This window comes from Scyliorhinus torazame, chromosome 8 (assembly GCF_047496885.1).
Source record: "Scyliorhinus torazame isolate Kashiwa2021f chromosome 8, sScyTor2.1, whole genome shotgun sequence".
NCBI lineage: Eukaryota > Metazoa > Chordata > Chondrichthyes > Carcharhiniformes > Scyliorhinidae > Scyliorhinus > Scyliorhinus torazame.
Genome location: NC_092714.1, coordinates 95,001,128 through 95,015,103, shown reverse-complemented (window position 1 = coordinate 95,015,103; position 13,976 = coordinate 95,001,128). Strand labels below are relative to the sequence as shown.

Sequence of the window (13,976 nt, the reverse complement as noted above, 5' to 3'; positions counted from 1 at the left end):
AAAGTGCTGTGGATCTGAGGGGGCAGATATCTTGATTTTAATGTTGTTCCGACAGGATGGTATCTCCAACGGGCAGCACTCTCAGTGCTGCACTAAAGTGTGAGCCGAGATTATGGAATTAAGACTTTGGGTCTCGAATTGGGATCCATCAGTGGCGAGAGTTCTACCACTGTGCCAAAGTTGGAACTTTAGCAATTTATAGGCTTATTTGTGAACTGCCACACTTCTTAGTTCAATTTCCAATGTATGGAAATGCTGTAGGTTTTTGAAAAGTGTTTTCTAGCAGTTTCAGGTTGGTCTCCGAAACCATTTCTGGTGGAACCATTCTAGATCAACTGTATCCATTGATATTATAAACATGGCATAAAAACCTCTCCGGAATGTTCTGCACACTTAAGGGAAGAGTTACAGGCCCAAAGAGCAGAAGACTCATTTGAGATACTTCATAATTTTAATGTTGCCATAAATAACACAAATAACATGTGCCTTCAACCCTTGGAGTTGTTCCCGTTCTACTGTTTTAACTCGGCCAAATGTGTGCTGGATGTACTATTAATGTGAATAAACATGACATTTTTGCCATGCTTCCGGCTGAGTTCAGATGGAGTAAGTCCACACTCTGATATGAGCCCTGAAATAATATGAGCCCTGAAATAATATGAGCCCTGAAATAATATGTGTATAATTGCTACTATCTTGAGAACTTCAAATTGGTGTTGCAGAAGCCACGACATTATAGTGAACTAAACCATCAAAGTACCTTGTCAGTATACCCTACAACAGTTTTTTAAGAAATAGTTCATAGAAGTTAAGGATGCCATTGTACTATTCGGCCAGCATTTGTATGTTATATTAAACATAGAAACATTGAAAATAGAAGCGGGAATAAGCCATTTGGCCCTTCGAGCCTGCTTGGCCATTCAACATTATCATGACTGTTTCTCTGTCTCAACGCCATGCCCCAAGTGCTTTTCTCATACTCTTTGGTTCCTTCAGAGTCTAGAAATCTGTTTTCTATCAAGGGGTAATTTAGCGTGGCCAATCCACCTATCTGGCACATCTTGGGTTATGGCGGTGAGACACACGCAGACATGAGGACAATGTGCAAGCTCCACACAAACAGTGACCCGGGACCGGGATTGAACCCCGGTCTTTGATGCTGTGAGGCAGCAGTGATAATCCATGCACCACAGGCTTAAATATATTCTGTGACTTGGCATCCCCAGTCTTCTGTGGTAGAGAATTCCACAGAAGAGGTTTATCCTCATCTATGTCCTAAATGGGCTACCCTGCATCCTGAGACTGTATCCTGCAGCTGTTCAAGTACAGCTACAACACTGGCATCTACCTGACAATGTGTAAAATTGCCCAGGTGTGTCCTGTACATAATAAAACAGGACAAATCCAACCCAGCCAAATACTTCCCTATTAGTCTACTCTCCAGCATCAGCAAAGTGATGGAAGGAGTCATCAACAGTATTCAGCAGCACTTACTCAGCAATAACCAGCTCACGGATGCTCAGTTTGGGTTCCGCCAGGGTCACTCAGCTCCTGACCTCATTACAGCCTTGGTTGAAACATGGTCAAAAGAGCTGAACACCAGAGGTGAGGTGAGAGTAACTGATTGACATCAAGGCAGTATTTGGCTGAGTATGGCATCAAGGAGCCCTAGCTAAACTGGAGTCAATGGGAATCAGGGGAAAACTCTCCGCCAGTTGGAGTTATACCTTTCGCAAAGGAAGATGATTGTGGTGGCTGGAGGTCAATCATCTCAGCTCCAGGTCATCATTGCAGGAGTTCCTCAGGGTCCTGTCCTAGGCCCAACCATCTTCAGCTGCTTCATCAATGACCTCCCTTCCATAATAAGGTCAGAAGTGGGGATGTTTGTAGATGACTGCACAATGTTCAGCACCATTCGTGAATGGCTTGGGCTGACAAGTGGCAAGTTACATTTGTGCCACACAGATGACAGCCAATGACCATCTCCTACAAGAGAGGATCTAACCACCGCTCCCTGACATTCAATGGAATTCCCATCACTGAATTCCCCACCATCAACATCCTGGGTGTTACCGTTGAACAGAAACTGAACTGGACTAGCCATATTAACACTGTGGCTACCAGGGCAGGTCAAATGCTTGCAATCCTACGGCGAGTAACTCGCGTCCTGTCCCCCCAATTCCTGCCCACCATCTACAAGGCACAAGTCAGGAGTGTAATGGAATACTCTCCACTTGCCTGGATGAGTCCAGCTCCAACACACTCAAGAAACTCAACACATCTAGAACAAAACAGCCCGTTTGATTGCTGCCCCTTCGACAAACATTCAAATCCTCCACCTTCCAATGGACATTGGCAGCCTTGTTTACCATCTACAAGATGCACTGCAGTAACTACCATCTAGAAGGACAAGAACAGCAGATACCTGGGAACCCCACCACCTGGAGATTCCCCTTCAAATTACTCACCACCCTGACTTAGAAATATATCGTCGCTCCTTCATATGTCGCTGGGGAAACATCCTGGAACTCCCTCCTTCACAGCACAGTGCGTATAATTACACCTCCAGGACTGCAGTGGTTCAAGAAGGCAACTCACCACCACCTAGGGATGGGCAATAAATGCTGGCCTCACCAGCAACATCCACAACCCGTAAAGGAATTTTAAAAGAAAGACTGTGGCCCCTTGTTCTCCATCCTGAGGAAACAGCTTCCTAACATCCAATATGTCCAAGCCTGTCAGAATTTTAGCCGTTTCAATTAGATCCTCTCTAATTCTTCTAAATTCCAGTGAATACAGGCCCAGTCAACCCAATCTCTCCTTGTCTGACAATCCTGCTATCCCAGGAATCAGTCTGATGAGCCTTCGCTGCACTCCCTTTATGGTAAGTGCATTCTTTGTTCGATAAGGAGGCCAAAACTGCACATAATACTCTAGGTGTAGCCTTACCCTGCACAGCTAAAGAAAGACATCCTTGCTCCTGTACTCAAGTCATCTTGCAATGAAGGCCAATATACCACTTGCCTTCCTAACTGCTTACTGTACCTCCCTTAAAAAAAAAATTTAGGGTGCCCAATTCATTTTTCCCAATTAAGGGGCAATTAAGCGTGGCCAATCCACCTACCCTGCACATTTTTGGGTTGTGGGGGCGAAACCCACACAAACATGGGGAGAATGTGGAAACTCCACACGGACAGTGACCCGAGCCAGGATCGAACCTGGGACCTCGGCGCCGTGAGGCAACAGGGCTAACCCACTGCGCCACCGTGCTGCCCTTTTACTATACCTCCTTGCTTGTTTTCAGTGACAAATGTACTAGGACACCCAGGTCCCTTTGTACATCAACATTTCCCAATCTATCACCATTTAAGTAATACTCTGCCATTCTGTTTCTCCATCGGAAATGGATATCTTCACATTTTTCCAGGTTCTACTGCATCTTCCACGTATTTGCCCACACACTCAACTTGTCTAAATCACCTTGAATTCTCTTAGCATTCTGCTCAACACTCGCCTTCCCACCAGGTTTTGTGTCATTAACAAACTTGGAAATATTACTTTTGGTTCCATCATCCAAATCATTGATGTATATTGTGAATAGCTGGGCCCCAAGCACTGATCCCTGAGGTACCCCAATAATCACTGCCTGCCACTTTGAAAAATACCTATTTATTGCTACTCTCTTGTTTCCTTTCTTAACCAATCCTCAATCCTTGAAAATATATTAACCCCAATTCTATATTCTTTAATATTGCACACTAACCATCTATTTGAGACTATCAAAGCTTTCTGAAAATCCGAATACACCACATCCACTGGCTCTCCCTTATCTATTCCACAAATTACATCTTCAAAAACCTCTAGTACGCTTATCAAACATAACTTCCCTTTCATGACTTTGTCTAATCCTGTTAATATTTTCGAAGTGTCCTGTTGTCACATCCTTTATAATATACTCTAGCATTTTCCCTGTGACTGATGTTAGGCTAACTGGCCTGTAATTCCCTGTTTTCTGCCTCCCTTTTTTAAATAGCAGGATTGCATTTGCCACCCTTCAATTTTACAGGATTGTCCCAGAATTGACAGGGTGACAACCAGTTCATCTACTAATCCCATGACCACCACCTTTCGTATTCTGGGATGTAGATTATCACGCCCTGGGAATTTATTGGCTTTTATTAGTATGCTGCATGAAGGTTTAAAATGCCTATTTCAGGAGGCACATCAGAAAGGTCCTCACCAGAGGCTTGGTATTTCCTCAGAGAGCAAGTAAATGTCAGAACAGTTGGTTCAAAAGCATCAGAAATAAGCTGCAGGCCAACTGCCTATTGCAGAAGGATGCATTTTCTGGACAGTATCACAAATGGAGGAAATACTTGTACAAATTGGTTACAGGGAGGAAAGAGAAGCTAAAATTCTCTTGGTTTCTTTTGCTTCAACAGCACAACTTCAGAATGTTGGGATCATAGTTGGAGCTGTGGTAACAGGTATCCTGGCCCTTCTGCTCTGCATCTTCTCTATTATTGTCATTCTGTTCTACTGGAAGAGCAAAAACAAGTACGAAGAGGAAGAGATTCCCAATGAGATCAGGTTAGTACTTCTGGACTTGAAGACGGATAGAATTAGCCTTTATACAGCACTTTTCAAAACATTTCCAACATAATCATTGCTGTTATGTAGGCAAATCTGCCAGCAGATTTGAACCCAGTCAGATTTCGGACACAGCAATGCAATAATGACCAGTTAATCTATGTTTTGGTGATGTTGCTTGTGGACTAAATGTTACTGTTACAACAAGAGATCTCTTCCATTTTTATTTGAACAGTGCTATTGGATTTTGTTTTGCATCAATTGAACCTTAATGTTTCATCTGAAAGATGGCACCTCTCACAGTGCAGCATTCCTTCAGTACTTAGGGGTTTATGGATAGAGGGTAACAATTAGTAAACACTTTGAGAGCTGCAGAAATGAGCTGAAAATTGCTTATTATCACAAGTAGGCTTCAAATGAAGTTACTGGGAGAAGCCCCTAGTCGCCATATTCCGGTGCCTGTTCGGGGAGGCTGGTACGGGAATTGAACCCACGCTGCTGGCCTGCCTTGGTCTGCTTTAAAAGCCAGCTCAGTTGGTAACTCTTTTGCTTCTATGTCAGAAGGTCATGGATTTAAACTCCACTTCAGCCACTTGAGAGCAAAATCTTGCGTAGGGATTCAGTTCATTACCCGTGGAGTGTTCCACTGTCGGATTTGCTCCCTTTGAGATGAGTCATTTGTTGCCGGGCAATGCCCCTTTGGTTTTCTGAAAATATGTTTTTTCAACTTTAAACTGACTGAAACTTTTGCGAGTACTGGATATCGAAACAATGGCTGCCTCAGACGGACGCATCCAAAACCTCTTGGAAATGCACAGTAGGTGAAGCATTGCGAGGCAAGGCTGTCTGGCCATTAGAGAGAGAGTTTGCAAGTGACCCTGGCAATGTCAAGAAAGTCTTCAGCAGAGGAAGCAGGCTGCTCCCTCTTCCTTGCTTTTGGAATAAGGTTCGAGAAGCCAACTCGAGCAGAAATCTACCAGTGAACCAAGATATTGTAGTAATTGCAACACTTTCTGCATCTGCCCACATCAAGAAACCAACCAACACAAATTAACCACATTGTTTAAAACCTATGCCTCGAGGGCAATCGAAGAACACTTAATTGTACATCATTTTGGACTTGAGCTTTCCTTATTTCGTGTGTGTGTGTTTGTGTTTGACAAGGCAGAGTGCACAATCGCATGGAGCAATAAACTTCAACCTTTGTTGTGACGACCTATAAGCTTCTTCTGCCCTCTTGGGTGGATGTACAAAAAATCCACTGCATTATTTTGAACAAGAACATGGGAGTTCACCAGTGGCGTCCTCTGGTTATGATCACAATGCTGCTTGTGTGCCTTTACTATGTGCAAAATGGTTTCTACATTTTCTACATGACAACAGTAACGACACTTCAAAAGCATTTAATTGGCTGCAAAGTGCTTTTGGGTGTCCTGAAATCATTAAAGATGCTATTTTTAAAAAAAAGCAATTCTTCCCTTTGAACCATGGTGTGAGCTAACATAACTCCACGTACCTCCCTGACAATGAATTTATGCCTACCATAAGGCATAAGAGGACATCCCCTGTTGCTTTCCATTTTCTTTGAAAGATTTTTCATGCAGTGCAGGATCTTTTTCAAAAATAAAGCAAAAGGTTTTTGTCTAACTTGTATATTGATCTTTACTTTAACATGAACCTCGATTTTTGTAACCAAGTAAAATCTGTTCTGGGAAATAGGCAGCCGGCCGTAGTATACTAAAATGAGTGTGCGCCCAATTTTATGGGGTCTGAATAATTCATGCAAGCTTTACAGCACAATGCAGGTCATGCACTAGCAGCTAATGAGAGATGCAGAGAATCTGACCAGCAGTCCAGATTTAAAGAAGTATGCCTAAACTTAGGAGTAAAGACTGCATAGAGGGAAAGTATTAGTTCAGCCTTTCTAAAGCCAGTGTGTTTCAAATATTTGTCAGCTTTTATCAAGTTTGGGGAGGGGTGCGAATGGCACCAATGAGGTGAAAGGGAATTTAACTTGTCGATGCAAAATAGAGTCCATCAACAAATGACAGTTGCTCACCGTTAACGAATGACATTGATAAATGCTGCTGCAGAATTTCAGAACATCTTCCTCCGATAGATGCAGCACACTCAGCCTGTCAAGAGGTCACAACAGTTTATAAAGTCGTGGTTGTTGAGGCCAATTAGTTCTACTCCAGGACATCACTGTTGCGGGTTTCTCAGGATAGGATCCTAGGCCCAACTATCTTCAACTCCTTCTTGAATTATCTTCATGATTGCAAATCCTCATAATGAAGGCGACCCTTCTCCACAGGAAGCAGATCCTGGACAACATTAGGGCTTGCGTTGATATGGAGGAAATATTTGCAATGACAATGGCGCGGTCTAACCACGTTCACTTGACATTCAGTGGCATTGTTATCATCATCATTCTGGGGGATATCATTGACTGGAAGCTTAACTTCACCAGCCAGTAAAATACTATTGCTACAAGAACAGATCAGAAGCTGGGTATTTTTTGGCAACTGACTTACCTCATGACTCCCAAACTTTTTCTACCACCCCAAGTCATACGTCAAGGGAGTGATTACACTGCACTTTCCTTGATGAGTGCAACTCCAACACTTAAGTTCCTTAAATATCCATCTCCTCGAGAGAATTGGGGATGGACATGAAATGCTGGTCTTGCCAGTGCCTCCCATATTCTGCGAAAGAAGAAATGAAGACCTGAGTGCCACCTCTAACCTCTGTATTATGGAAGCTTTCTGTACTTGTCAAGTTTCAGCCTCATATTTCCACTTAAAATGATGAATGTTGCCCCTTGAGGAGAAAACATTTTTGATGCAACTTTGGAAAGATGATTGATTCATTTGGCATATGTCAGCATTTGGTAGTTCTAAAGGATCTGGTCACGTAAAGGTTTATTGCACATGCAAGGGCACAGTCACCATATGCTGGACGCAAGACGTTTATTTGTGCAACATATATGAATATACTTTCTTCTGTACTTTCCGATTCCGCGATTAGCAATTGCAGGAAGTTTGAATGTAATCCGTGTTACTCTGACATCGGCGCAAGTTTCACCAAATGTATAGTTTCTTAGTAGATTCTATGGAAGAAAATTTATGAAATGCACATTTTCATTTTATTTTCATTGTGCAGAACACTTGATTGATTGGGTTAAATGAATAAATGTAATTTTCATTCTGAAGGCTATAGCAGTTACATTTGTCATCCTTTAAGCTAAAATCTCATATCCTAATTATGATTCCAGAAAAAATGTACAAAATGTGCTGAGAATTGATGGATTAAGGAATAATGGATCATGTACAAGAGCTCTGTAGACCTTGGGATTCTGTTCACAGGCTCTCTGATTAGTTGGGCAGTCTGAGGTGCATTAAATAAAAGATTTCATTGAAAAAGACAATTTTAATATGCGAGGTTTCAATGACCAAGTGAGATCTTTTGAATGAGGATTGTTTGATGGTGTAATGTGTTAGAACATCAATGTAGAGTGATGAGAGACATGTTTGATTCTCCTAGAATTCCCCTATAGAATTGTACTGCGACGGATGTGGGTACTAAGTGGAGGGCAGGCTCAACACCATATACTGCCGGCCTTTTATCCACTGAACCATTGGTGCGAACCATAGTGCCTTGATGGTGAAGTTCATAAATACCTAACTGTAAGGAGGAGAGTGAAGCAGATGATCAGAAGATTGACTTCTCTGCGGGTTTGAATCTAGGTCAAACTGATAGGAGTACGGAAGCCACTTTGATTTCAAAGTTGCTAGGCAACTCGGAAGACAGGGATAATTTACTTCCAAGGTCTGTTCTAAATCTTGAGAATACTAGCATAACGATCAACGTACTGTGGAATTCATCAAGGCTTTTAGTTTTGAAGCAACAGTTTATTTTGTAAAACACACTTGATTTATTTTAATTATATTTAAATCTAATGAGCATGAACCATGTTGCCAATTGTAGTAACTAATTAAATGCAAGAGCTCTGCTCTCATGAGCAAGATTTGATTCCTGTGGAACTGAGATTTGTGGGAAAATAATTTTAATATTGTTACGACTCACCCTGGGCTAGGGCCAGGTCAAGTCCAGTCCCCCTTGACCCAGAGTTGCAACACAATTGAATTAACAATAATTCTCAGAAGGATACCTGATCTCTTTGGACCTTGGCTGCCCAATAATTATAGTCACCATGTTTGTAAATTTAAACAAAATTACTTTTTATTTATAACAAGCAATAATGAAATGTGCAGCAAATATAAATCGTTAAAAACTATTTTCTACTTCCTAATCCCTCCCACTTTAACTTGCCCCCGCCCTCTATATATCCACACACACACACACACGTGACAAACAAACACAGAGGGGAAGAGAGGGGTGCAAATACTAAGTAAAAGGATAAAGAGTCTTTGTTCCAGATGGTTGTCTTTAAGCACATTTTCTTCAAACTAGGCTTTCAAGTCGAGGATTCTGTTTTCAGTCTGCAATAATTTTCACTGTCGATTCATTCATTCAGGTTCTCTGTAGGTTCAGGAATACAACAGCTCACAGCATTTCAAGAGAGAGGGAGAGCAGGCATTCACAGCTTCTTCCTTGAGCATCCAGGACCCAATCACCATCTGTTACCGGGCAGAATACGGCCTTTTGGCCAATTCATTGCCCACCAGCCAACCAATCGAACAGAGTCCCACCCTATCTCTCGGATGCCACAGAGTCTGAGTTCTGCTGCTCGAAAGCGAGCACCATACACTATGTTGCAACTTTTTGAATTCCTCATTTTCTCTGCTGCTTGACTTAATATACATGTCCATTAAGCATCCATTGATCAAAATGATGACGGTAAAAAATAAAGAAATAAGGAAAGTCACAGGAGGGACCCTTACAATGTGCGATATTGATTTCATGGTTCCATAAAGAAGAATAACCGCCTTCACTATTTAGGTGTTTTAATGTAATTCACTGATTCCACAAGATACAAACAAAATGTATAGTGAACAAATGACATATTTCAGTAGGAGGTTACATCAAAATGAAGCATGGATTTGAATATTGGTTAAAGGTCTACGTCTGATAGAGCACAGGATCAGTGCAATAATCTATTTAGTTTATTGTATTTTAATTCCATAGGACTGATAGGGTTTAGCACTTTACCTCATGGGCCATCAGTCATGTTATAAATCATTTGTTTTATTTCTTGATATAATAGAAAATGCAACAGAATCAGTAGATGGCTCACTATTATTCTGAGATTTAAAAAAATTAATGTTCCTTTCTTCAGGGAAGATGACATCCCACCATCATCATCTACCAAAGGTTTTCATCCAACTAGTTCCTCAGAAAATGTTACCCTTACATCAGCAAACACATACAATGCCCACTACTGGCAAAATAAGACGCCCATCTACGAGTCAAACCCATTCAGTCGGTACAATGGACATACGCTTCACTCAATTACAACGACGTCCAGTCATCCACGGAACCGGCCACTGTATACAAATGGAAGCCACCACACCACGCCGAAGGCAATGGTTGTCGCTACAAGTTTATCACCATCCTCCCAAAACCCAGCAAAATGCAATGGTTCGCTTAGTCGGAAGGCTCCTTCACAACACACACTCTCCTATGCTGTTAGTCATTCAAATCTTCAACGAATGGGTGGCATACCAGTCATGATACCTGCACAGAACAGGGCAGGATCTCTGGTATAGGTAACATTTCATTGATAGACTGAAGACTATACTCATGACCTAAATTTCAGTTGCAGACGTATATTTTTTCATGTTTAAACCGGACTTTTTCTAGTCCGGTTCCATCCCTGATCTGTGAATGGGGTTATATAAAAGCAAAGCCATTTCATGCCTGAGTTTGACTTGACTTACATGCAACTGCATTTTGTCTTAAATTAACACATTGCTGAAGTCTTATTTCGCTTTTCAAAAATCATCGACTGACATTGATGTACCTTCTTAAGGTTGTTAAAAATGGAGTACAAGTTATTCTGAAAGGAACAAGACAGTTTCTTGTAATTAAAGATGAGTGATTTGAGTATAGCTTCTTAATTTCTGAGAGACTGAAAATGTGTCTGAAATTAAGTTACCGCCCTCGGACAGGAATACCTGAAGTTTTTTTTTAACCAAAAATAATGATTGCATCAGTTCATGCCTGTATCGCACCTGGGAAAAGAAGAAATGTTTGAATGAAGGGCGATGTTGAAAAGTAAGAACTAGTTGTGGAATATTAATGACTGAATTCCGGAATTCAGTAACTAATTGTAAGTGCATTGCAAAGGGCAGAAATTGGTGGAAAAGTAGTCTTGTCAATTGGGCAATAACTTTGGAACCATGCAGTTTTCTTTGAAGGAAATGCTTTGAAGTCTGCTCCAGTCTGGATGTCCTAAGATGTCATAGCCCATCGTTTTTGCTGAAATGCTCATGTCTCGCAATTGTACAAGAAGACCAGTGGTGCAAATTGTAGGCAGCAATCCTGACCATGAAGAAACTCGACTGTTGAGATGATTTAAGAAAAAAAATAATGAAAATGGATTGTACTAAATAATATCTTTCACTGCAAAAATGGGTTTGCAAATACCTGGACTGAACATGTTCTTAATTGCTGTGTGGAACAAAACCAGTGTTTTCACAACAATGTTTAAAATGTTTGTTGCGATGAAAAAATAATTTCCCATGGCTAGTGTTAATCCTTCAGTACTTTGTTGTTAAGAGCTGTGGGTGAAAATTTTCTGAAAAAATATTTATTTTCCCCATTAAGAGGTTAGGTTGCTCTTGTGTTGCAACAGTTAATTATGTTTACATTTTTTCATGGTGTCGATGACCCTTGCAACTGTTACACATTATTTGCATCTGGTGGAACCGTCTAGTTGGCAGATTGCTGATTGGCAGAGATTCCAGGTTCTCCCACTGTCTGGAAATTGCCGGGTTATGATGACCCAGCTGATAGGCTGTTTTTTCAGGATACAAGAAGCTGAGGGCTAACGTTAGATGCCATTTTGAATTCTGTAAGTTATTGTGGAGGTCTTTTGCTGACGTGGACGCTCCAACAAGTTTCACCTAGATAGCAAACTATGTCTCAATTACCAGTGGTGCAAAGCATTTGACTACTGTACTGCGTGCCCGAGTCATTTTATTACATTACAGAAGCTGCTTCCATCTGTGTTATGTAAATATTGACTGTTGCTGATGACAACAGTGCCAAAACAACTTTCCCAGAAGTTACTACCCACACCAGATATCTACAAATCTAAATATACTTTTTTTCACCCATCTGTGATACTGCAAGTTAAATCAGCAGCCCATGGAGATCAGTTTAAAAGAATATCTGCAGTATTATTAGAATGAGACTACTAGTCATTGAAAATGAATGAATTGGCAGAATTGAATGAAAACTCTTCTCAAAGACACCACTGACCTTCGGTAATTTGCTCCATGAATTTCAGTTATTGCATCAGTCAGTTTAAAAATGTGAAGTCAGCCATTTTAAATTTTTTGATTCTTCACATCTATCACTAAATGTACAATAAAATTCATTAGCACTGAAAAATGGCATTTTGCATTTAATTTCTAAAACAATTACAATATGGGATTATACATTGTCAGTTTATCAGGATTTAACCACTTGTACAAAAGAAAACAACCAGTTTTGAGGACTAAATGTTTGAACCAGTAATTTTGGCCTGAAATTGAAGGGGATGGAGGAATAGAAGCCATTTGGAAACGTACACTTCCTCTACAGGCAGATGCTAGAAAATAATTGCTTGTCTATTTTTGATCAGTCATCAACATTTCTAAATCATTAATGCACTCACGTTTTATTGTCCAACAGTTCAAATGCTGCCAGCAATGTTGCACTGATAATCATGTAAAGCACTGTATAAGTTAAAGTTGCAATTTTGTCTCAGTTTCCACCCTAAAATGCTAAAAGATTATGGCTGCGAAATTGGGCTCCATTGTGCCACCCGTTTGTGTTCCAGGTACCCTTTTGGTATTAAAGTGGCGGTGTCTATATTGTCTGTGACAATTCCCACTCGGCCTGTGCCCAGTACACTTTTGTTGAGGGCTGTAGCTTGGATGTTAGGAGTGTCCACCAGATGTAAGCAGAGTAGACAGATTATGACATCACTCAGCTGATTTAAAGCTGGCACTTCCATTTTTGAGCTTGTTGTTCTGGTTCTTAAAATATGCAGAGCTGGGCATATGTTCAGTAACAACAAGAACATAGATATGCACACAGACACAGACAAGTGCTCTGCTTAGGGAATTGTGCTGCACATGAAGGCCTGGTTGTGATGGCAAAGGTTCCAGTCAGGCCGCTTTCTCTTAGTCTAGAGTGCTCTAGTTGCAATCACCCTTGAATTGCAGCCCGAGCGGAAGATGGAGCAGAAGGAGCAAAAAAGACGAGCTGCTTTGCCCAGAGAAGGAGAAGGAAAGGGCCCTCCAGGCGGTCTCACTCACCTCTAGTCTTTGTTTTACCTCCCTCTTAGCAAGATCAATCAATGCATTATCTGCACTTTACAAAAAAGATGTTCCTAAAAGTTAATCACCTGTTTATAGATCTGGTGACCATGGCCTTGGAGTTTCCTCTTATTGTGTGTTTTCCAGGATGAATCGGGTATGATCTACCTGTTCACTTCCAACTGCTGCATCACAAAGGTGAGAAATGTGAAGGAAGTTCATCTGACCTGAGAGAGGGCAGAGCATGTACACAGTTTTGTGACTGGGGATGCGCCATGTTGTAAGGTGGCATCGACTGCACAAATGCCTTTGCAACTACCTAATTTCAATCCTGAATTGCATCACAACCACAAAGGTTACCATTTGGTGAACATGCAGTTTGTGCATGGCCACATAACATATACTGGAAGAATCACAATGCTTTTGTTCTGAGCTACCCTGTTATTCCATTGCATTCATTTGAGCCACAACATCAAACCAGAGGATGACTGTTAGGAGTCCAGGATTATCAGCTTTACTCCCGGAACAGGACCTCACTCCACGCTCAAACCATACACAGTCAGTAAGTGGAGAATGAGAGTCACGCTACAACTAATTATAGAACCGTTCATTGGGGCTCTGAAGCAATAGTTCCAATCCCTAAACCCCTCTGAGAGAACCCATTCCTGATTTGTAATGGCCTCAACAACCTTTCCATTGAGAGACCAGCCCTTGCCATCAAGGATACAGGGAACAGCTCAAGAAGAGAAAGAACAGGCAGCACTATGGTGCAGTGGTTAGCACTGCTGTCTCACGGCACCGAGGGCCTGGGTTCAATCACGGCCCCAGGTCACTGTCCATGTGGAGTTTGCACATTCTCCCCGTGTCTGTGGGCCTCACCCCCACAACCCAAAGATG

At 41.5% G+C, this 13,976-nt stretch overlaps 1 protein-coding gene across 1 annotated transcript in view; it reads left to right on the top strand.

Moving 5' to 3' along the window:
• Positions 1-12,168, top strand: part of igsf11 (immunoglobulin superfamily member 11) — a 348,245-nt gene extending 336,077 nt beyond the window's left edge. The window contains exons 6-7 of the mRNA XM_072513936.1: positions 4,443-4,590; positions 9,890-12,168. Of these exons, the coding sequence (XP_072370037.1) occupies positions 4,443-4,590; positions 9,890-10,319 (578 nt within the window). The 3' untranslated portion in view covers positions 10,320-12,168. The remainder of the gene's footprint in view (positions 1-4,442; positions 4,591-9,889) is intronic.
• Positions 12,169-13,976: the final 1,808 nt, after the last annotated feature.